General features: G+C 36.4%; 1 protein-coding gene across 1 annotated transcript in view; it reads left to right on the top strand.

Moving 5' to 3' along the window:
- LPCAT1 (lysophosphatidylcholine acyltransferase 1) overlaps positions 1 to 23,832 on the top strand; it is a 65,485-nt gene that overhangs the window by 15,336 nt on the left and 26,317 nt on the right. The window contains exons 4-9 of the mRNA XM_083866410.1: positions 1,786 to 1,898; positions 3,286 to 3,346; positions 5,597 to 5,655; positions 10,442 to 10,476; positions 13,031 to 13,085; positions 16,674 to 16,756. Of these exons, the coding sequence (XP_083722536.1) occupies positions 1,786 to 1,898; positions 3,286 to 3,346; positions 5,597 to 5,655; positions 10,442 to 10,476; positions 13,031 to 13,085; positions 16,674 to 16,756 (406 nt within the window). The remainder of the gene's footprint in view (positions 1 to 1,785; positions 1,899 to 3,285; positions 3,347 to 5,596; positions 5,656 to 10,441; positions 10,477 to 13,030; positions 13,086 to 16,673; positions 16,757 to 23,832) is intronic.

Raw genomic sequence — 23,832 nt, 5'->3', positions numbered from 1 at the left:
TTGTCTGCTTGTTTAATTTCATGCATTATAGATAAGACCCTGCTTGCTGCATGGCCTCAGAAAAGAGCCTGGGAGTTCTGGAATTCTCTTATTCATCCTTAGAATGAAATAACTAAAATTCCATCATTTGAGACTAATGTAGAAGAAACTTCCAAGTGAAGGCTGGAGATGTTGGATCTTTTACTTTACTTTATAATGTTTTTGCTATGAAATAGTAATTTGTAACAGTGGGACAAATCAGGAGTAGGATCACTAAGAAGGAAATAATTATGATACCAAGTATGGTTTCCTTTGCTATTTTTATTGCTTGTTCTGTTTTTGTGGGTTTTTTGGTTTGTTTTTTTTTCCTATTCTTTGTGTGTTGGTCTTGTTGTGATTTGTTTTGGGACTTTTTTTGTTTGTTTTTACCTTGCCTTGGCAGTAATCCCAGCTGGCCAAAGATGATCTTTGTTCTCACACATTGTTCTATGGATATTGTCTAAGAGCAGGCATGTAGGAAAAAGTACAAGAGTAAGGCAACTTTTCTGATACACTGTCTCCTGAGCTGTGGCAACTTGTAGAATAAAAGTAATATTTCAGAGACTGGCTGAATGTTTGGGAACTTGCTGTAAGGTTCGACAGGTTAGTTTCTCAGAACCTTCAGAACTGAAGGATTTTGGTGAGTTGGTGGCTAAACTTCCAGTGGGATAACAGCATAACCAGACGATTTTGCTGAATACGGGGCTGTAACTCCTTGCACTGTTTTTTCTTCACGCTTTAAGCACTGGCTGATCTGTTAATGTAGCAAGTTTATCCTTGACAAAAGCAGATTATACTGTGTCAGTGAACTCTCACAGTGGCTGGAAAAATGAAAACTGTATCTGGGGCAAGTAGAATAGCTAATGTTTTAGTGACTTTTGAACCTTCAATAAGATTGCATGATATAAAAATTACTAAAAGGTTTCTGAAGACAACCTGCTTAAATAAAGGCATGAAGCTCTATTTTTGGACACTGCAAAAGAGCTATATGGGCTTCTTATTGTTTTGAAAGTTTTGTTTGGTGTCCTTTTGACAGATATGCATGGAGAGTATCTTGTGGATTGATTTCTGATTTTTGCTCATGTTCATTTTGTGTCTGGCTATGTACAAGAGGTTTCCTACTGAGCCAGGAAGAGGATGTCTGAGATCTAATTCATCTGGTATGAGGAACAGGCAAACAAGTGACAACTGAGAAAATGAATATGCTTCTGTTGACACTGATTCTTCACAAAAAATAACATCAGTGTATATGACATCTTTGGTGGTGTACCTTTAGTGGAGCTGAGCTGTCATAGAAGCTCTAAAGACAGAGACAGGTTGACTGACAGGATGTCTTTTGCAAGCACTTACATAGCAGGGAGATTCCTGCTGCTTTGCTGGGTTGGGAGTGGCTATAGATTTTGTGATTTTTGTGGAAGGAGGGAATGGCCTGTAGACAGCCACAACTGCATTGTTGTAGAAAACTGCATGATATGTACCACCATGTTTTACATTATCTGTGTTGGATGGATGGATCTATTAAAAATTGAAAAAGTGGAAAATACCAAAATAGTGAAAACTATTTTCTGCATAGAAACTTAAGAAATTATTTCAACAAAACTACAATAATTCAGCTGAGTTATTTGATTTTGCAGTGTAATATAGTAAAGTAGTTGTGGTCTTCTACACAAAAAAATTTTGTCCAGAGGACTAATAGGGGGAGGAGATCTTTTTCAAACAAAGAGAAAATAAAGTCCGGTCCTTGTTTCTGTTCTCCCTCCTCTTCAGCACTGATCAAATATATCCGACCAGTGTTTGTATCTCGGGCAGACCAGGATTCTCGCAGGAAAACTGTTGAAGAGATAAAGAGGCGTGCCCAGTCTGGTGGTAAATGGCCACAGGTACTGTATTCTACTACTCTGTGAGAGGTGCTATTTGGCATTTCCAGGCTGTGGAGATGCAGTTTACTTTTTTCGTTGTGGGTGGCTTTAGATGGTTTGGGGTTGGCGTGTGTGTGTGTGTGAAATTTCCCCCACCCCTCTTCCTAGGAGATAAAATGTAAGATTTTCATTTGTCTCTCACTGCATTCTGTTTCAAGGGAAACCGGGTAAGTACATGGGTAGACAGCTCTTAAGTGATACTAAATGGACAGACCACAGCAGGTGAGGAAGTCCTCTAAGAAGAAAAACAATGAAGTGCTCAGCAGAATACCTGGGGAAGTACTGTGTGTTCTTACCCTTCACAAGATTTTGGCACTACCACTGTTGGAGATGTGATACTGGGCAAGGCAGTCCAGAAAATTTGGATGTTCCAATAACCACCTCTGTTAAAATACGTGATAAAAGCATGGATAAAATGAGTGGCTCAGGGGTTTTTTTCTGTACCTAAAATGTGGCTGTTTATAATGTGCCTTGAAAAAGAGTAATGGGAAGGAAAGGATGACTATTTAAGATCTCATATTCCAAGAAGCATATGATCATTTTGCAAATTTGATTTTTTTTTTGAGATTAGGGTACTGTATGCTTTTTATAGGATTATTGCTGCTAACAGTGGGGATGCCTTTGCATACTGGACTGCAAAAATGTTATAAACATCTATAAACAGTGTGACAGGTAATATGTAGCTTTTGCATCATGACTTTCATCATTGGGTTTCAAAGCAAGCTAAGACAGAGTGGGCAATAAAACTAGTAATGCTAATTATAGTCCATTGGTTTTTTCCTTTATGGTATGGATTTGGTGGGGGCTTTGTTTTTGTACAGTCTACCCTCTTCTGCTGAATTGGTTCAACTTAAGCATTTTTTGCCTTTTTTTTTTTTTTTAATTCTCTTCAGATATTTGCAGTCTCTGTCATTTGGGCATCTGTACACATGCCAAGTAATAGAAAAGAGAAAATAACTGTCTTTTCATAGCCTGTAAGCAGGTAACCTGGAAGCAGGAATTTTGTTCTGGAACAAAACAGACTATGATGCTTTTGCCAACGCCAAAGTCTTTGGTGAAAATACTCAACAAGTGTTTCTGGTCACTGTCAGTGTTCCAATAAATAGAATTATTATTGAAGGGAAGAAAGAGGCAAAATCACAGATAAATAAAGAAAAATATTTTTCCTGTTAAGATAGAACTGTATTTGACATCTTTAGCACCTTTTTCTTTTCTTTATTCTAACTCAACTGTTTTTCCCTGAGAACATTTTTGCTATAATCAGTTAATAACAGCTTTGAAAAGATGTGTTTATAAATAAGTTCACATTGAAATAGTTCTTAAAAGTCAACTTTTTTTTTACTTCAAGATAATGATATTCCCAGAGGGCACTTGCACAAACCGATCCTGTCTAATTACATTCAAACCTGGTAGGTATTATGCTCATTTCTCTGTTCTCTACAGAATGTCCTTGTATCTTCATTTTCTGAAATACCACTTGCATTTTAATTTGCTTGCTGTTACAGAAGTTGAGTTAAAAACCTTTCACTAGGGTGAAATTGGAATATAAATTTTCTGTTGCTTGGAAGAAAGATTGTAATTCTACAATTGAACAAAACAATTTCAATAATTCAGATTTTTTTCTTGGCTTCTGAGATGCATATGAGCTGGAGGAGCAATGTTTCTTCCTGGGTTTAAGTTTGTGGTTGTGTCTTTTTGCTTTTTTTGTTTTCTTGCCCCTCCATTTCCTATTTTGGGTCTATCATGCAGCATTTAGATACTTGCTGCTGCTTTAAGCTTTATAGTGTATTTTTCATGTAATATCCATGTTCTAAGCTCTTTGCGGTGGTATCACCCTTTTAGTTTATCAGATTGGTAGAGGGTGTAACACTGAACGTTGCTGCAGCTGTAAACTGCATTTCCAGTAGGCAGAAATGCCAGTACTGCAGTAAACCACTAAGTTTTAATGTGAACTTGCCTTTATCATGTAGGTAGGGAGATGGTCAATGAAGACGCTTCAGTGAGCAAGACAGTTGTGAATGTGTTTTTTGACTTCCTAGTCTTCTGCCTAGTTTCTGGTCTTACTGTATGTCTTGTATTTTGTTTGGCTTGCAATTTAAATATCACCTAGAATATCATGCAGTGAGTTAGCGTTGTGGTTCCTTGCACTGATTCATTTGGTTGAAGGAATCTCAGACTTTTCTCTCAGCTCTTACCTTTTTAGATGAATGGATAGTGATTAGGGAAACATCCACTTCTGTAGCTTTTTGCTCTCCTTCTATCTCCACCTGAATCCTGACCATGCTTTGAAAGCTAGCCTGAATCCTTCATGTGAAGCCTTGATTTCCTGACCTCCCTCAGTGCCATAGACATTCCAGGCACCACGTATTTCATCCTTACATTCTCACTCTATCTTCCTCTGCTCTGGTCTAGTACATGCTGCTGTCTGCCTCTCAACTGTCACTTTTCTTACTGAAACCTGCTTCTGTATCCATCCAGTCTTCCAGAAATCCTTTGCCTCAAAATTCCTCACTTATATCAGATTCCTTTAGATTTCTGTTCAAGTTAGTTTTATGAGGATGCCTTTCCCCATTCTGCTTACATGACCTATGCTCCTTGCTCTTACCACACATTCTCTTGGTTTTGTGTTTAAATGGTAGTGTTGTCATCTACCACTCAGCTTTTGTCAGCTTTGGATTATTTCAAAAGTTGCCTAGACTGTTCTTTGAGGCTGAGTAGAAGGTATCACTCCAAATCTCTTAGGGATTCTACAGAGAACACCTTCATTTAAAGATGTTTATATTCCATAAACAAATATTCCTGTAATGTCTCAACAGTTATTTTGTAAAGCAAATGTTATGTTAGGAATACAATGTACTTCAATCATTTGGTTCTTAATTTTAATTGGAATATTAAGGAGACCGTAGTAAATTGTCAAGAATAACATACTTTGAGTGAAACTTAATTTCTTCATGAGAGGAAGAGATTTAAGGGAAGTCTTGAACAAGATAGTTATCATGCTTACCCACTCTTTGTATTAGAAACCAAGAAAATGCTTAGCAAATGATATGGAACTTGTGCTGATTATTTATCAGAACTGTAATTTTCCCATGAAGTGAAGCAATGTTTCTGAATAATTCTAGTTCAATATAGCTCTAGTTCAATTTATAACTATTAGTTTTCCCATTGCTACAGAATAGAAGTGTCATTAATTCCGTTATTTCAGAGACGATAAATTGCCTATAAATTGTTGTTGTTCAGATAAAAGTAGAAAGCTTCTTTTACATAAGAGCCTAAGGTCTTCACCAAAAATATTGTTGACCACAGGGAATAAATTAACTTAACCATCTTGTGCATGCTCATTTTTTATTACTCATTTATTGAATTTGGTACTAAGCTTTGACTTGTATTAATGACAATATATGTAAGTGGTAGAGGATACTTTAGATAATGTAAGCAAACATTTTTAATTACCTATCTGCTGAAAAGGTGGATATACAGTGCCATTTTCCAGTGCTTGTTTTTTTTGATTACTATTGAGTCTACTTTCAGATTCTGTTTTTTCACCATCAACTACTTCCTGTCCAGTCCATTAGCTGTATAATTTTTTCTTGCTGCAGTAAATTTCTTTTCTACTAAAATGCACTATAAATTAATTATGTATCATATGTGCCTTCTAGGAGCATTTATTCCTGGGGTTCCTGTACAGCCTGTGGTTTTACGTTATCCAAACAAACTGGTAAGTTCAGCTTGCAGTGTTGTTGGAAATTCAGGGTATTTCCTTTAAGTGCATTGGCCTTTGTGTAACCTTTTAGGTTGAAAAATTCAAAAATCATCAGTAAGTTATCGTTAGTTAAGTACTTATTCCTTAAGCCTGAAGCAATATAGGGAGTCTTAACTGAGACAGTTTAAATGTTTCTGCTCTGACAGTTGTTCAGGTTGCTACAATAAGTACTCTACAAATGATGAGACAAATGGCAATTTCTGTCCAGGATCTGTGTTCCTAAGTGCTCCCTGTTCCTTCACTGTGTGCGAGAGTGTTTTCTTAATGTCATTTATTGCTGGAAGATGTTTCTGCATCTCCTGCCTTTGGGGGTGTTAGTCATGAATTACTGTGACTGGCTGAATGGCATAGGAAAATGTGTTAAGTACCTCTGCACCTTTATAAAGTGTCATCTTGTCTGCTTCACATTAACCATGCCCTTGGCTAAGGAATTAGCTAATTTGGACTAGTCTTCCAATGTAAATTATATTCAGGTAAAATGCAGATTATAGTGCTTGTTTACAATATGTGGAGTTTCTTTTGGAGCCCACTGGGCCTATTTCCATGTCCAGTCTGTTCCCTTCTGAACTAGAAGTTACTTAGGGAGGGTGTGAATTGTAATAAGTAAAGTAAGGACCACCTGTTCTCTCTGCATGTCACATTAGAAGATCTCTGACTAGCCCATTTACAACCCCTTGTTCTAAGGAAGGATTTTGTTTCCTCTTGGTACCTGAGTAGCTTAGAAATATTTCCATCCACTGTTCTTTCTGTCATTTACAGGTTGATATAAAAGGTGCTTGATTGAAAAAAAAAAAAGGATTCAAGCAAAGTTAATATACACAGACCACCATTTGCTCTTGGCTGATATAAGGTGTAATGAAATAGTTTGCAGTAACAAACCCAAAAATTATCTTTGCAGATGCTGTGACAAGAATAGCAGCCTGGTATGCTTACATAGTATCAAGTGCATTGTAGCAGGCTGCCTGGGACTTTGCATTACATAATTGTTATATTTTCAGGAAGAAAAATTCTTTTCTAAAAATAGTTTGAAGCTTTGATGGCACTGCCATTTAAAATGGCAAATATGCTCATAGCTTGTCATACTTAATATGCCTTGTAACTTTTTGTTAATGTTAAGCCCATGGCAATATAAAGCTATCAAATGTTATTTTTGTAAATATCTTCAAAATCCAGGTGCATACTGAAACATCATTATTGCCTGTAGTACATAATATGCAATGTTTGTAAACCAATAGTAAATGTTCCTAACTATTAACAGAAATTTGTGAGCTTTCATTGTTGAAGTAAGACAATACAAATGTAAATGAAAATTTTAATAATTTTTATGTTACTGCAAAAATGTCATAGAAGAAATTGTAACTAGTGACATAGGTGTCTATTGTGAGCTGGCATGAGTTTGTGCATGGGACTTTACTATTTCCTACTAGTTTTAATTGCTGTAAAACACTTAGTTTTCAGTGCCTTAGTGAGTCATTTAACCTCCTGTGATCTAATTCCTAGACACCTTCTAAAGGTCTAAGCATTAATGACAGGGGTGATAATTGCTACTACTGCTTTATTTTTACATTAGCTTGGGAGTTGCAGGAGAGTTGCATCAGAGTTAGAGGGAGGAGAGGCAGGAGGGATATGATGTGACACACAAAGGTGAGGTTTATTTTGGTTATGATACGGAGTTGGATTATTATATTACAGTTATTGAGCTATTCTTATCTCAGCCTACAAGGCAAGGCTCACCTTTCCTTCCCAATTCTGCTCACCCCGAGGGAGGAGTGAGCAAGCAAGCAGCTGCATGGTACTTAGTTGCCAGCTGGGATTAAACCACAACACATGTAGGAACAGAGTAGGGAATGAATATTGGTTTTCATACACTAAGATACATTTTTAGCAAACTTTAAATGCCTCTGGCTTTCTATTTGTTGTCTTGTTTGACTGATGCATATTATAATTTTAGGTTTAGAAGGGAACTTAAGATCTTTGCTTAGCCAGTGAACTCCAGATATACATTGTGTGCAGTCACCCCACTGTGTTTTACTTGAAGTGCCTGCTCTGATCTTTGTTCAGAGCTTTGAGTTCCACAGTATAGATGAGAACATTCTTGGATGTGAGTGCACCTGGCTGTTTTGAGAGGCTTTTTGAGATCAGAGCCTGGGGTGAATGTAGTAGGTGTCTGCAGTCTGGCATATTTATTTCATTGTAGTCTATTGAAGAGCTAGGGAAGACGCTACTGTTCTGCAGTGGGCTGACACAGGGCAAAAGTGAAGAAGGAAATTCAGTTTTTTTTCTAGTGAACAAGTCTAGTTCTCGTTGCTGTGAACTCTGTTTTATATTTTTTTATAGTTAGAGTTGCTCCCTGAATAACAGTTACCTTAGGGCTTGTGACTATTTGTATTAGATGACATCTCTGGTCCTGTATCAGTGCTTTTTAGTAGTAATATTTTACTATATTGCTCTTCTTGATGCATGAGCAGAAAGAAATTTTAAGGCTTAAAATCTTGTTTAGACTTGGTATTCAAAATTTGCTACTGGTTGTCTAGATTAATAGTATTATAGTTATTGGATGCCTGAGAGCTACAACTTATGTTCTGATTAGAATAAATGCTTTAATGTCTTCACGCATAGGTTCTCTACTGCAACCCTTTTTAAATTTTTTTACTTTTTTTCTTTATTTCTTCATTTGAAATTTCTGTCTGAGTGCTGTTACTTACGAAATTTTGAAAATCCATAAACTATATACCATTTTAAATATCACAGAGCCATTTAAAATGTATTTGATGTCCAAATGTTTTCCACAAGTAACTCTGCTATTTGATAAGAGGTTTAGCAGCAGCTCTTACACAGTTTTGGAATATCAGGGTTAACTGAACCTGTAAAAACACAGCCAATCTCCTATTTGAAGGCTGGTATATGATTCTCAGTATCTTCTTGTGGCAAATACAAACTCCATGGAACATGGCTCTTCTCCCTGTTTCCTTCCCTGCCGAGGGGAAATAACAGAGGGGATAACATTCAGGGTCAGGTTGGATGGAGCTCTGGCCAACAGGATGTAGTTGAAGATGTCCCTGCTCATTGCAGGGGAGTTGGAATAGATGGCCTTAAGAGGTCCCTTCCAAGCAAGCTATTGTATAATTTTATGTACTTCCACACAGTTTAAAGTATTCATTACTAGATACAGTAGTTTCAAAGTGTACTCAGAATGCTGTCAAAGAGAATGTTGTCCAGAAGCCTAAGCTGGTAGCTGTGATAAATATAAAAGGTAACTTAGTTACGTAAGGAAAATCCTACTTCCCTTTGTCCACTTGTTGTTTTTATCATAAAGATACTGGTTGTGCTGGTAGGAGTCTCCTGTAACATGGATCTGCCTCTTGCAGATCAGAATCCTGTTTTCCTCTAGATAGCATTTCTGGCCATTATCCCTGTTGCATCCTGAAGTTCTTACAAGAAAAAGCATGCCTGTCTACTATTGCATTCGCATTGGGAATTTCTTGCAGGATTGTTAATAGATAACATGGATTGCTTAAGTTTGACTTGCCAGCTAGCCAGCATGAGGCTGGATTCTGAAAATAACTAGACACTGTTCAGTGATCCAGACACTTGTGGAGATCACATTGTTCTTTATCTCCCTCGGTGCTATTGCAATTTAGAGAGGTGAGTTGGGATGTGCAGTGCTTGGTGTTCTCTAAGGCAGATCTGGTCTCTAGATAAGTTATCAGCTATCTACACTGGTTTCTCATGGTTTGTAATGAAAGTTCCTTGTGGGGAAAAAGACAAACCCCATAAGGTGTTTACTTGCAGTGTTACCAGAGACATCAAAATAGCTAGAAACAGTGTAACAGGATAAACTATCCACATTATAGTTCTAAAAGATCACTACATGGAGATGGGTTTTTTAATGCAGATAAATTGCCACAGACAGACTCATCCTTTATCATATTTTGTTTGATTGAAAATAATTGTTAAATGTCAAGTTTTAAATTTTTAATGAATCTTTATGACATATTGACCTTACTCTTCAAACTGTTGTTCTATCATTAATCATTTTTTTCACCTTTTATGGATGGGTTAGCTTTCTTTTATTTCTACTTTTGGTGGCCTTTTGCTCTAAATGGTAATTTAAACTTGAGTTTAACTTGATTTTTCATGGTCATGGTGCATGTGAATACCTGAAATCTCTAGAATGAGTTTGGATGGTAGGATAGGACTGACCTTGAACTTGTTCAGTAGGTTGAAAAAAAAAATCTTTCCGATCAAGTGTTTCAGAAACCTGAATTAATGAGTTTTTGTCTTTACACTTATGATTTGAACTATTTTTCCCAGTTAGAACAGAACTAAATTTCCAGGTTTTTGGATTCTTTCTTGTACACTTAAATCACATTTCCAAGTAGTGCAATTTTTTCCCATGCTGTTTTCTTAGTATTAGTTAAAAATGGGATAATTTTACTGTCATATTACTCTCTGTTATATATTCCTTTACAGATCTCTGTTCCATTTTTCACTATTTGCATCTTGTTCACTTCTTTGACTGCTCTTTGTCCTCTCTTAGAGTTTTACACAGTGTTCACTTTGGCTATATAGCTGTATGAAAGATGAGCTGATTCCTAACAGGGTTAAGAACTTTTGCAAAGAGCACAAAAGTTTCCATGAAAACTTCTTAGTCATATATTGTCAGTTATGCTGTAATGTATGCAATGTAAAAAGTTGAAAGCACAACAATTAATTTTAAATGTCACACTTCTCTTCTTAGGACACAATCACATGGACATGGCAAGGGCCAGGAGCGTAAGTGGTTAATGTTTTATTGCTTTTTTCATTGCTTTCCTCTATTAGTTTTTATTTATGTGATTTATATGCATATATAGTCAACCAGTTGCTGGTAATTTGATTATTCTTTGGGATTAATTTATCTGTTATTCTCTAATTATACTAGTAGTCATTAAGAGGAATCCAGGTGTAAACAATGTACTTCTGCTGCTATGATTTTGTTGGTTTGCAGAACGAATTTTAGGGTTTTATTTCAAATTTTTTTTTGCCAAGGCCCTGAAGTAGAACAACTTGCTTCTGCTCTAAATGTTCGATTGCATGCAAGTTGATTTGGTATCTACTCTATGAAATCCAGGGCTATTGTTAGAAACTGGTCTGCTCTCATGAAATCTGTCAATCCACTCAAAGAATTTGGAGATATTGTTTCCATTATCTTGTCTGAATATAATTTTGTCCCTTTTTTGAAATGAAATGTTATTCTAGAGGTTCTTTAGTAAATTCATATAATAGAAAATATTAAACAAAGCAATTCTTGCATGTTTAAAAAAAAATTAAGCATTATTTTCTCATTGGGATTTGAGTAGAAATTCCAAAATGTTTAGATGAAGATGAAAACCACAAATTTTGAACCCTAAGTAAAGGGGAGTTGGCTTCTGTGGTTAATACTTTGTATTGTTTTGAATGTCCCACAGGAGATCCTGTATTTTAGTAGTAATGAGGAAAACATGGGGATTAGCCAAGATTCAAGTAATTTGGAATTTTGTCAATTAGGCTTTGCACTTAGGAACCAGGTCTAATTAAGGACATGATTTGGAGACTTGAGGAAATCACTGATCACTTCCTAAGGTTCAGCTTACAAGTCGTTTGTTAATTTAGAAGTAGATGAGTCTACTCAAAAAAATGCTGCAGTCTCTATTTACCTTAGACACAACCATAGACTCATGGTTGTGTCTAAGGTAAATAGACACTGCAGCATTTGCTGCATAAAGGGATTTCTGTCCTCATGAGCTCCTGCCTCTTCATTTGCATTTGCACTGCAATTAATGCAAAAAAGTAACTCAGCCATAGAGGAGAAAGATGAGTAGCGTACTTACACCTTTAAATACTAACTGAGGACTCAAGAACACAGAGGAAAAAGGAAGAAACTTGTAGGTGTGTTGCCTCAGATCACTGTAATGTCTACAAAACCCTTATTCTGAAGTGTTGACCTCTGCTAATGAAGTTAAATTAAATTAAAGCTGAATCAGAATCTGCGGCACCATGTGATGTTATACAAATTGACTGGGTCAGTTTAAATTACAGCTTGTCTTAATTAGGATTAATTCTCCTGGGTGACCTAAAATGTATTTGTGATCTCGTAGCAGAAAATACTATTAAGACTGATAACAGGCTTCCTTTTCTCAGCAAACAAGTATTTTCTGGTTTAGTGTTTGCCAAAACATAATCTGGTAATGTTTCTGTATTTAGGAGTATTCTGTTTGTTCGAAGGTGCTGTAGCCTGTCAGATGGATTGAAAACTTGTCACATGGAAACTTAAACACTTTCTTACACAGATTGAAAATAATGTTTTTACTATTTTGACAGTATTCAGAGCAGAGTCTACCTTGAAAACAGAGAATGGCCGTAGTTGAGTTAGATACAGGTTCTATTAGTTTTAAATTTTTATTTAAGTTCAGGGTTTAATCTTTGAGGATTACAGAGATGGCAGAGAGAAAAGTTCAGTTGTAACTTACTGAGGATTTTTAATGCTCTTGAGCAAAGACCTAGAAACCAGGCTTTCATGTTTCTGTTAGGGACATAAAATTTAAATTACGGGCTCTATTGTTGTTCCTGATTATTTTCTTTGCTTTAATGTGTTGGAAGCTCAGTAAGAAGGAAGGAGGGGAAACATTCTGCAGCCCTTTATGGGTGTATAACAAAATGAGTAGGGTTTTGCTTCTAGGAACTGTACTTTATCTGTGTAAGAGGATTTTGACAAGTTGTCCCCTCACAATGATTGACTGCTGTAACTACCTAGATACTATATGAAAATGTGGCTACTTGACACTGCTCCTTAATTTAGGTTTACTAAATCCTTTCCTGGATTTGAATCTTAATGCTTTCTAAGGTCAAGTTGATTCCAGTTATCTTGTATCTTAGGCTATTGAAACACATGTACTGCATTTCATTAACAGACTTTGGAAGTATAATGAACTTTGATTCCAAACTGAGGTAATGATAAAATCTCAGTGGTTACATAATTAATCTTGCCAACTCTGTGCTGAATACAGCAGTTTTCTGAAACAGACTTATTCTTCCTTTAACACATTATGCATTATATTGCCTTTCACTGTTTGTCTTCCTGTGTTTTGACTATTTTTAAGATGCCAATTCAGTGTAAACTACTTTTGTTTCACCTTACAGAATGCAATATGTAGAAGTACTTTCAAAGGCCTTTTCTGGTAATTTTTATCTGAATATGATCATACCTACAAGTAGGATGCTACATGAAGGCTTTGGAGCATAATGTATTACAGTTTCACTACATATAATTTTTTTTCCTCCATCCTTCCCTATCTTTTTCCCCTTTTAGGTTTGAAATTCTGTGGCTTACTTTATGTCAATTTCACAATTCTGTGGAAATCGAGGTCAGTAAAAAAAAATCCAGTGTATTCTGAGCAGTTGCAGAATACATAATACTGTACTTAATTCTGCAGTAAAAGTTTGCATTCAAATCTTTTATGTATGTTTGTAAAAACAAGTTAAGATACCACTTATATTTTAGACAAATGGCTTCTGCATCTGACAATATATTTTAAAAATGGAATAGCAAAATACAGTTTTCCAGTTGGCATAAGGCTATTTTTTTATTGATTAGACTTGAGTAGATAAATTTCTGGCTCAGTTTAAAGAGTCTTTTGTGAACAAATTTCTTGTCTTCTCATGGCCCAAATGCTGTTTCAATTACTGTAGCAACTTTGTATGTTAAACATTCAAGTATTTGAATGCTGATGTGCAAACTAAGGACTGTGTTGTAGAGAAAAATTGTAGGCGGTTTCTTATAGGCCACATAAGTTATTTAGTGTCTGGCTATTTTTTTTATTAGACTGCACTATTCAGAATGTGAAATTGAAAAACACAAATAAAATGTATCTATATTCTTAACTTTGTTTTGAGAAAAATACTGTAATTTTAAGGCTGAAGACTATTGTAGTGAAAATGTGGAAACAATTACAGCCTTTCCTTTCAACTTGGTGCCCTTATGCATTTTACACAGAGTAATTACATTTTTGTGGACAATTACAGTATTTGAAAAGTGTCATATAGGATATTTGACAGATGTTCTGTGATTCTTTTGCTTTTTGAATAATGAAGCAGCTATTTAGCTCTGACAGATGGAATTGATGGCAGAGTAAATCAGTAGGAAGAACTATTGCATGTTTACATACACTGTGTTACAATAGTAACATATATTGCATGCTAATCGCTGTACTTGTCATTGCTCTGCGTTTGCTTATTTTTGCAATCAATTATTCTCAAAACTGATGGATGTGGAAAAAAGCAGCCACCCAATAGTTGCATGTGCTTTAGAAATTTATGGTTTATGTTATCAATTTAGTTGGATAAAAAACATATGTGATTCTAGAGTAGTGGCCTGAGTTTTGCAGAAGGGCCAGGGAGTGACTGCCTCATGCAGGGCTAGGACAATCCAGGTGGTTGGCAGGATTTTTACCCTTTCTCAGGAACATGGTTTTCTGCCCGAGGCAAGTAAAATGGGTCCTTTCACACAGGAGTGAGCACTGATGAGCTTTCTTGATTTTTGAGGCAGCAACTGCCAGCAGATGTTGAGTTTCTGTAGCTCTTACAGATCTTGCATAACAGGCTATGATCTTTGGTAGTTCTTGGTGAAAAGAAAGCAAACTCATTAGTGACCTTCTGAAATACTCCATACTGAAGCAGGAGTTGGCAGAGGGTAGAGGAGCAGACCTGTTTGCAAGGTTGCTCTCAAGTATGAGGAAGAATATTTGAGAGCTACTTGTTAAATCTGTTTTCGTAAAGAAGTGCAGTGAGGATTACTAACATATAGGAAAAATCAGTTGGTTTATGTTCAAAGTAATTTTTCCCCCCTGGTCTCTGAATCTTGTTGGTTGATATTACTGCTCTGTTCCCTCAACACAGAGATACTGGCAAATACCTACCAGCCTGGATACCACAGTTAGTGCTGATGATCCACTAACTCAGGGAGACATATTACAAAACAACACAACTTCAGTGGGGTTTTTTTTTATTAAATAATAGCTAGTAAAATTTAACATCCAGCAATCAGGATCCAAAGTTAGCTAGTCTGAGCTTCTCTGTGTATAATATATGTTTTGGGATGTTGTGTGTGTCATCCAGTATGTGTATTGAGAAGTGAGCGTCTATGTAGGTTTTACAATCAGTTTCTGTAAATATTTGCCCATCCACCCATCCTGTACTTAGAACTGGCAGGCTGGCAATGGTGTGAAGAAGAAAGGTTATGTGATCATCTGCACATGTTGTTTGTTTTGGCTCGTCTGTTTGTTTTGCTGACCTGTCAACTTCAGTGTTCATACATCCTCGACAGCCTGCAGCAGCTGAGAGTGCTTCTCTTAGTTTTGTTAGTGATGTTGAAATGATTATGCTATTTATGTCGAGTTAGGCACAGACATGTAGAATACCTCTGAAATCACCTCATATTCAAACTTCTGTGTTTGGACAAAATACTTGATAGCGGTTTTCAACTCAAATAAATGGAATGAGGTTTGGAAGTTGAAGGAACAGCCTTTCCATATCTGTTAACTTCACAGTCTTTGTGGTTTTGTATATTACATGAAGCTGGTGTACCTGCTTGTAATGTAAATTTTGAAGACAGGAGTCATATGTTTTCTGCTGCAGTGGTATATAGGGAAAACTCCAGCAAAATTCAAATTCAATTTTTGTCCATTACAGGAAACAGATGAATGTCCAATGGCAGTGTTTGGGTACTGTTGATCATACTATTATGTAATGTTAAAAACAGAGGTAGCTTCATGGTTATTGAGAAGTATTTGCTGAAATTTTAAACTTCAAAATAGAGACTAACAACTTCACCCAGTCGTTAGTTTCCTTTTTAAAGATCAGTGTGAAATTTCTGGCTCATAATTCCCATTTTCACTAACCCTAGGTAATTTTATGTACTGCAACTAAGCTTCTTGCAGTTTTTTTTCTAGTTCAGAGGCTTTACACAGGATTGTGAGCATTTTGCTCACTTACTGCATAAATTATCTCATTGTGCTGCGCTACTTAGAGAGTTGTCTGTCTGGTACTGAGTAGTAGCGGTGATCAGAGTAGTCCCTTCTTGTTCCTCCCATCTGAGAAGTTAGTTACTTGGCAGAATTAAATGTTTTGAAGGTTTTTATTGGTGACACTGGCCATGATCTTGGTGCTTATGTAATTTTTCAATGGACATTTAAAAACAGCTTAAAACACTGGAAGATATTTTTATGTAAGCCATGCCATTCTGAAAGCTGCCCTTTTCTAGTGTGGATCTCCAGCAGTTCTGGTTTAATTTTCCACATCAGTTGTTCTGTGGTTCTCTGGTCATCTGCATTCATTTAGATTTTTTCTTTCAATGGAGTGTTAATGGCTGATGTCCAATTTGAAAGGAAAAAATTTTCAAAACATCCAGCAGCAGAAAATTAAAACCCTTCTCATGTGTACATTAGGCAGTCATACATGATTTCAAAATGTGCAGGGGGATCAGTAAATACCTGATGTCCTTAAAATTTGGATTCTTAATTTTTAAGCTATAGAACAATATTCTTTTACTGTGAAGTTTTTTGGTTTTTTGTTTTTTTTGTTTTTTGTTTTTTTGGTTTTTTTTTTTTTTTTTGGTTATCTGAAAAGAGCTGAACAACACAGAGGATGTAAGTGAGGTTTTTGCAAGAAAGTGCTAATACTTCTAAATTATTTAAAAAGCTGAGTTCCACTTAGGAAATTAAGATAAAATTCTACTTGGGTTCCATGAGGTAAGAAATGAGCAGAGTCAATGTTACATGACTTTCTAGAAGTATGACATATGCATAAGCATTTAAAAGTTTAATTTTTAATATTTTCTGTAGTCCTAATATAATTTTGTGAGTAACAACAAACTGTATACAACTTTCACCATACTGCTGCAAGAGATTGTTTAAAATGTTAAATATTTTTGGTATAATTCAGTTCTCTGTATGCAGTTTCTACCCGTGTACATTCCTTCAGAAGAAGAAAGAAAAAATCCAGTGTTGTACGCCAATAACGTCAGACGTGTAATGGCAGAGTAAGTATGTTGTAATTCTGCATAAAATAGATGTGTGATTTTTAAGTTTACACTGAAGAAAATATCATGAAATCAAGTTGGGGTGGTTGTCTGCCTACAATGAACCTTGTAGTCTGCAGGAGTGGCTGCGAGACCTTTACGTAGCAGCTACTTTCCCCTCTGAGGAGGCTGGGGAGACACAAATACAGCAAGAACTGTAGGAGTTGATGGGTTTGGAATATTGGGGGTTTTGGTTGGTCGTTTTGGGTTTTTTTTTTCAACATGCCTTCATATAACAAGACAGTTCTGCTTGCTTCTGTGAGTATTTAGTCTTTTAGGGGAAGAGTATGGTTGAATTTTAGCAAAGTTAATGTAAGTGAATTTTGTGCTTTTGCGGTTGCATTTTAAGCTGTGACTGTTGTAATGAGGTAAAAAATAGTTTCATGTATTCATTGTTAGCCTGTGGCTATTTCAAACAGTAAAGCACAGTGCAGTGGCTTTACTTCCATTGGAAACAGAGTACTGATACAATGCGAATTAATTGAAGTTAATATAAGTAAGTTAAAACACTTGCTTGTATGGTATAATAAAGGCAATTTATTTTAGTCTAATACTTTTACACCTTTTTTTGTTGCATTTTTATTAATGACTTTTTCATTTATTTTTTGTCCTTTCAGTAAATCTTCCATTAGTCAGTAGATAACTTTTCCATATTTACAGTGAACCCTCAGGCCTGTGGTCACTAATAACTCTTGAGAGGTTTATGTATCTTCTTAATCCTGATTTTGAAAGAACTCGTGAAATCAAAATTTCCTTTGTGTAGTTTCCATTTTGAGTTTCCAATTTAAGCCAAAGGCCAGTTTGTAGATAGTAACTGGGAATTCTTGTCTGGTTGAACTTAGGTCTGTGAGTTTCCTTAAGGATATTGGGATGATAATATAACAATAGATCCATTGTACAAAAGGGCATTTTTCACAAGAGAAGAGATCAAAAGGACCTGTTTGAGTCATCCTGTCTTGGAGTCGAAAAATCTTTCAGGCAGTGGCCTCAAAGACTTTTGTTGTTAATTAAAGACCATCACCTGGCAAGTGTTGTCCTCAGACTTTGTGCAGAAGGCCAGGTTACTAAATCTTCATTCTGAACTCTGCTCTGATCAGACAACAGGGATTGTGTGCTTTAAGGATAGTTTTTGAAAGCCTGCAAAAGTTTACAACTTGCTATGTTGCAAGCCTTTGCTTCTAGATGCACTTAGGAGGAAAGACATGATTGTTTCTCCCTCCCACCCCTGAAGAATTAAGTGTTTGTGGTCGCAGAAGAGGAATGGAGATCTAATGGGAAAATCATGAGAATGAGAGATGTCAAAAAATGCTTGCTTTCGGATGAAGCAGAGGCTGTACATGCTGTGTTCATGTGAATGGGAAAACAAATGTGTTTGGATATTGAAGTTTTGAAGTTCAAATGCAGATGGGAATGAAACAGAATGTTGATGCCTGGATACCATGGATTGCATAGTTAAAAATTACTTCCGACCACTTCCAGATGTCATCTTCTTCTGTCAATTCTCCAGACTTTGCCAGTTTATTAATGCAGCTTTTGGAGATTCCAGCTCAAATGCCGTCAAGGCTGTTGTGGAGCTGTAGCAGTTGGAACTCAAGTGCCTCAGGTGCTGTTCAGTGCTAGCATTGCACTCTGCATTGCTGGATAAGGGGCAATATTACTGCTTCATATAGATTTGTCTTGCTTTTCTTGAGGATTGAGCCAGTGGCCATGCAGCATTTTGTTTTCAAGAGGTCCTTTTTGGATCTATTTAGATGTCTGCTTGCCCCTCCTCCCCTTCATATTTCTCTGGTGGAAGAGTCTAATTCTACTGGATATTTTACAGCATCAAAGGTGGCACTCCCAGGTAATAATGTATTCGTGAGTCTAGAACCAGCATTGTGGAGACCTTGTGTCTTGCTCTTGATTTCAGAGGGAGTTGATAGAAGTTGATGAGTGCAGCATTAGATACACTTTCTGCTCTTGAAATTGTTTGCCTTCATGATAATCTTGATTTGTGAGGAGCTTCTATTTGGCATTGAACAAAGCTTTTAACAAGACATGTGTAGCTTATGTTGCTTCTGCTTGTTGACTCCCTGAAGCTTTTTTGACTAGGTTTTCTGTGGGTGGCCACAGATATGAGTGATGGTGGTCTCAGATACTCAATTTATGTATATAAGTGAACACAAACTATTTAATTAAGGAGATGCTGTCATTCACAGAGGTTTGCTTCTTTAGGACGTTAGTTTCTTGCACGTTGGATGAATTTACTTGCTCAAAAAATAAAATCCAAAGTATGCCTGTGTTATCAGAACTGGAATTACTCATACAGAGTAGCCACTGCTGCTGAACATGTTTGCCATCCTTTGGGTCATTTTCTTAATTTGCACAAAAGGTATGTGCAGAATAGATAAATCTGCCGTTTAAAATATGGTCCCTACTTAAACAATATGCTTCACATTTAATTTTCTAATACAACCTATTTTTGAGTGAGTCTGTCTTGTTTTGTCGTTCTGGCCTTGTTCTGGCTCCTGCTCAGTTTAGTCAGTGCCCATATCACCCACGACAAGCTATCAGGAGCTGTGTTTAAAGTCACTTTCAAATCATGGCAAATGTTGAGTACTTTTAAACATACCAACAGTCCTGGCCAGTTCTGTTTAAAATCGGTAAGTAAAGTGTGGTGCTGTTCTGAGCTTTAATTCACTTCATGTGTTCTTTATTGCTCTGACAAAATTCTGGAACCACCCTAGTAGTAAATCATGCCATGTAGATAAATATTATATTGCCTTACTTTTATATTACTTAAGTAAAATCATCATTTTGGCCTTCATGTGCATAAGCTATTATCATCTTATGTTGGTGGTAGTTAACATGGGTTATTTTGGTCTGGTAATTTATTGAGTTCCACAGTTTCTTCTATATATTTTCTACTTGAGTATCAAACTTTCTGGCCCATGTTGTTTCTTGGGGTTTTTTTAATCTTCAAATTAATAAGTAATAATTTATTAGGACTATGTTAGTGTTGTAAAACTGTCAGCCACTTGAGACTGGAATCCCAGCGTATCCAGAATTATTAGGAACAAATCACTTGACCGTGCCATCACAAGTATTTATTTCTAAAAATTTCTCTGTGGTGGAGGAAATACCTCTACCTCTCTTAAGAGCATTGGGAAATACTTACTTTTATTCATAAGGTATGTCATCTTAATTGTTTCCCAGTATTGCACATGACAGAGGGTTTTTTTCCTGATGACAATTTTGCCATCCTTAGTTAGTAGTTAGTTACATTATTTTTTGTATTTTTCTTATACTTTAAACAGTCTTATGCTTCTTAGCTGCATCAATTGCAACTTTTTATCCATTTTTACCTTTCTCTGTTGTTTTGCTGCATCATAGTTCCTAATTTACTGATAGCTATATAAAGAATGATTTGTGGTTTCTTTGGAGTATTTTCCCCTAAAGAAATACATTAGTTACCTCTCTTCATTGTGGGGTTGTACCCATTTACTACTCTTCTTAAATGCCTAATTTTCATTAGCAGCTGTATTCTGAAGGACACCTCTTATTTGAAATCAAAGTACTGTTTAGGGGACAGAAATCCTTTTTGAAGGAAAAAGTATATAATTTTTACTCCCACATTGGGGGAAAAAAAAAGTTTGTTACTCTGCTGTTCTTTAGGACTCAGATGTTTGAAAGAACTATATCTGTAGCTTAGCTTTTAGTTACTTGCAAAAATTCATTTTGTACATCGATAAGCCAGTGGTAGTGCAGGCAGCTGATTGTGAAAATCTGCACTGCAGGCTCTTTGTGCAAGTCTAAGGTAATCTCACCTGTAATTAAGGGTATAAGCTGACTACATGATGATACACAGACCCACCGATCACTTACTAACATGCAAGAACAATTACTTTCCTTTAGTTTTAGTTTATTTTAAAGACTACCTTCAAAATAGGGAAGAATATGGTTAGATGGTACAATTTGGGAAAAAATGGAAGACAGAATATTGCAAATTTGTTCATTTCTTTAACGCATGGCAGATGTTGAGACTGAAGCATGATGGAAACCAGGCACCTTTGTCCCTTTGTTTTTCAAAATGTAATCGCCTCAGAACTGAAATTCTTTCAGTAGTCCTGGTTTGAACATTCTGTTTTCCGTGATCTTTAGAGTGTTAAACTCAGCGTTGTAATAACATGTGTGACGCTGTCCAGGAGTTCTGAAGTTTCATTTTTGGTGAGCCCAGAAAGGCAGCCTTTCTAGAGAAATAGCAAAATGTCATAGACCAGTTTGCATTTCTTTCAATAATTTTTTCTTACTCACTTACAGAAACATTTAAAGACCTGATTTTATATTTGCAGTAGATGCTGAAATTGATTAAAGTGCAGCATGTTTGACATGGAACTTAAAACATCTGTCTTCCTGATGTCTTCTGTCAAGTACTTGCCAGGATCACTTTCCCTGTGTTGGAGCATGTCATACAGTTAAAGCACTGACTTACCAGCTTGACATATGAGCGTTACATTTTGCTTTTGAGAAATGAGTACTTTTATCCAGCATGCTGGTGAAGGCAAAAAATATTACAGGTAGTCTTCTCTCTTCCCTTTTGTCATCTTCTATACAGTCAAAATCAGGGTTGGTTTTCTTTTCTTGCAGGCTCTGACAGCATCAGAATGTGATCTTTACCAATATATGTGATAGAGTAATGCTAGTTGCTGAAGAGTAGCCTCGAGCATGTGAGTTTACAGTAGCTTACTGGTCTGACTCATGGGTATTTGTTGTATTCAGTGGCCTGTTGAATCTAACTTTGGAAAAACTGCTGTGCTATGTGCCTGTGCTGTCTGAAGTTCCGTGTGTGATTCTGCACAGGTACTGTTTTGGTGCTCAGCATTCGACTTTGAAGTCCAAACTGATTTTTTGGCATTTTTATGCCACCAAAGCCATAAGCATCAGTATAAGTGGAATTACTGCACTGCTGGAGTTAACAAGCATCCATTTGAAGCATTAGTGATCAGTGGTGAAGGGTCTAGAGAGTAAATCATGAGAGAAGTGGCTGAGGGAGCTGGGGGTGTTTAGCCTGGAGAGAAGGAGGCTCAGGGGGATCTTACTGCTCTCTATAACTGCCTGAAAGGAGATTGTTCCAGGGGTTTGCCTCTAGTCCAACACAGCCAGTGATTGGATGAGAGGAAATGGCCTTAAGCTGCTCCAGGGGAGGTTCAGGTTGAACAGCAGGAAGAATTTCTTCATGGAAAGTGTTGTTAAATATCGGAATGGGCTGCCCAGGAAGATGTTCAGTAAACAACTGGACATGGCACCATGGTCTTGAAAAGATAGTGATCAGTCAAAGGTTGGACTTGACAATCTCATAGGTTTTTCCGTAGCTAAAGGATTCTGTGCATTGTTTGGGTTTCAGGCCATATACAAAATTGGAGATGAGAAATACATTGTGCACTCTGTTCATTTCTGTGAATCCTGTGAGCATTGCAGGTGGAGAACATAGTCACAAAACAGGGCTAACTGTGCAGCTTCTTGCTACATTTATTTTCTCAAGGAAGAAATAATTTTCTTGAAGTTAAGTAATACTTTGCAACAGTCTGGTTTGAACTGGTTTTTGAATGCTGAGAACACAAGGAGAACCTCCTTTGTTTTTTACTCCTTGAAGATTTGTGATGTGCAAGTCTACAAGACCAACAATTACAGGACCCATTTTCAAACAACACCAGGCAGAAATACAGCTGTCGGCAGCTTCTTTTTCTGTCTAAAAATTAAACCATTATGCAATAATAGATTCCTTATGTGAACTTCAGACTCACAACTGGACCTTCTTTTGCTTGAAGAATGTCACAAAGTAGTAGTTTGAGGAGGGAAAAGGGACTATCTACTCTGGCCTTCCAAAACTAAATAGTTGGCAGCTCTTCAGCTTGGGAAAGGATAGGGGGAAAAAAGAGGGGAGGGTTGTTTTGAGGTCAGGAAAATCATCAGTGTTTTCTGGAAAAGCATATTAAAGGAAGTCTTATTTTTCATAGCAGAAGAGATGGAAAGCACTCAATAGTAGATCAGCTGAAAGTAAATGGAGTAACTCTTCAAAATGTGCAAAATTGTGGCATTCATTACCAGATAGATAAAATTACTTCATCAGAGCTGAGATATACTGTAAAAAACGTGGTTAATTAGTGATTCTGAAACATAGTGGTACAAAAGGTCTCTGGTTCAGGAAGTTCATGTCCAGATGACTACTAATAATTGCAGTCATTTGTCCACTGTGTTTTGTATATCTTTTTGCTGAACATCCGATAATGAAGAAAAATACCAAATTGGATAGAATCCTAATGTTTTCAGCACCCAATAAAGATTATAGTTGATTTAAAGGGGCTTTTTGAGCAGCCTGTGGAATATTCTCTTGATTAGTTCACAGTTCTGCTTATGAGCACTGTAAAACCATTTGAGAATGTTTTTGTTGAAATGTAGATTCCAAATGTCACAATATAGCCTGTACTGTTTTCTCTCACTTTACATAATATTCCAGCAGTCACATTGTTTTATGTTCAGCATTTTACATGCATAGTGGATTGGTATGCAGAAAATGAGGAAGTTAATAATTCATCTTATGTTATGACTGCACAAATGTTAGACATAGGGAGCTGTTTGGTGTAAGACATCAGGATACAACAAGTACAGCTGTTGTGTTTAACAGGTTTGGCTTGCAGGAAAGCTTTTCGGGTTTTGTTTCATTTGTGTTTATTTTTAAGCGGCTTGCTGACTTTGAAACTTCATGTAGTGTGATATCACTATGGTAAATAGCCAGCATCTTGGGAAGGGCAGGGAAGGAAAAAGTCTCAAGGTATTTCAGGCCATATAAATCTGCTGGACTTTTTAAAAGGCTAGGCTCACATTAACTAAGTGTGAAAGCAGAGGTAGTTTGAAGAAAAGAGGAGGAGAAATGCTTTCAAATAAAAATACGGGAAAAGTTGTTTTATTTTAGTTTTTAAAAAATATGGAATTGTGACTTGCATCTCAAATTGAAGTTGTTTTTTTTGTTTGTTTTGTTTTTGTTTTGTTTTCTAATT

This window comes from Zosterops lateralis (assembly GCF_965231275.1).
Source record: "Zosterops lateralis genome assembly, chromosome: 1".
Lineage (NCBI taxonomy): Eukaryota > Metazoa > Chordata > Aves > Passeriformes > Zosteropidae > Zosterops > Zosterops lateralis.
The sequence above is the reverse complement of the archived record's forward strand: the minus strand, read 5'-3'. Positions and strand labels throughout refer to the sequence as shown.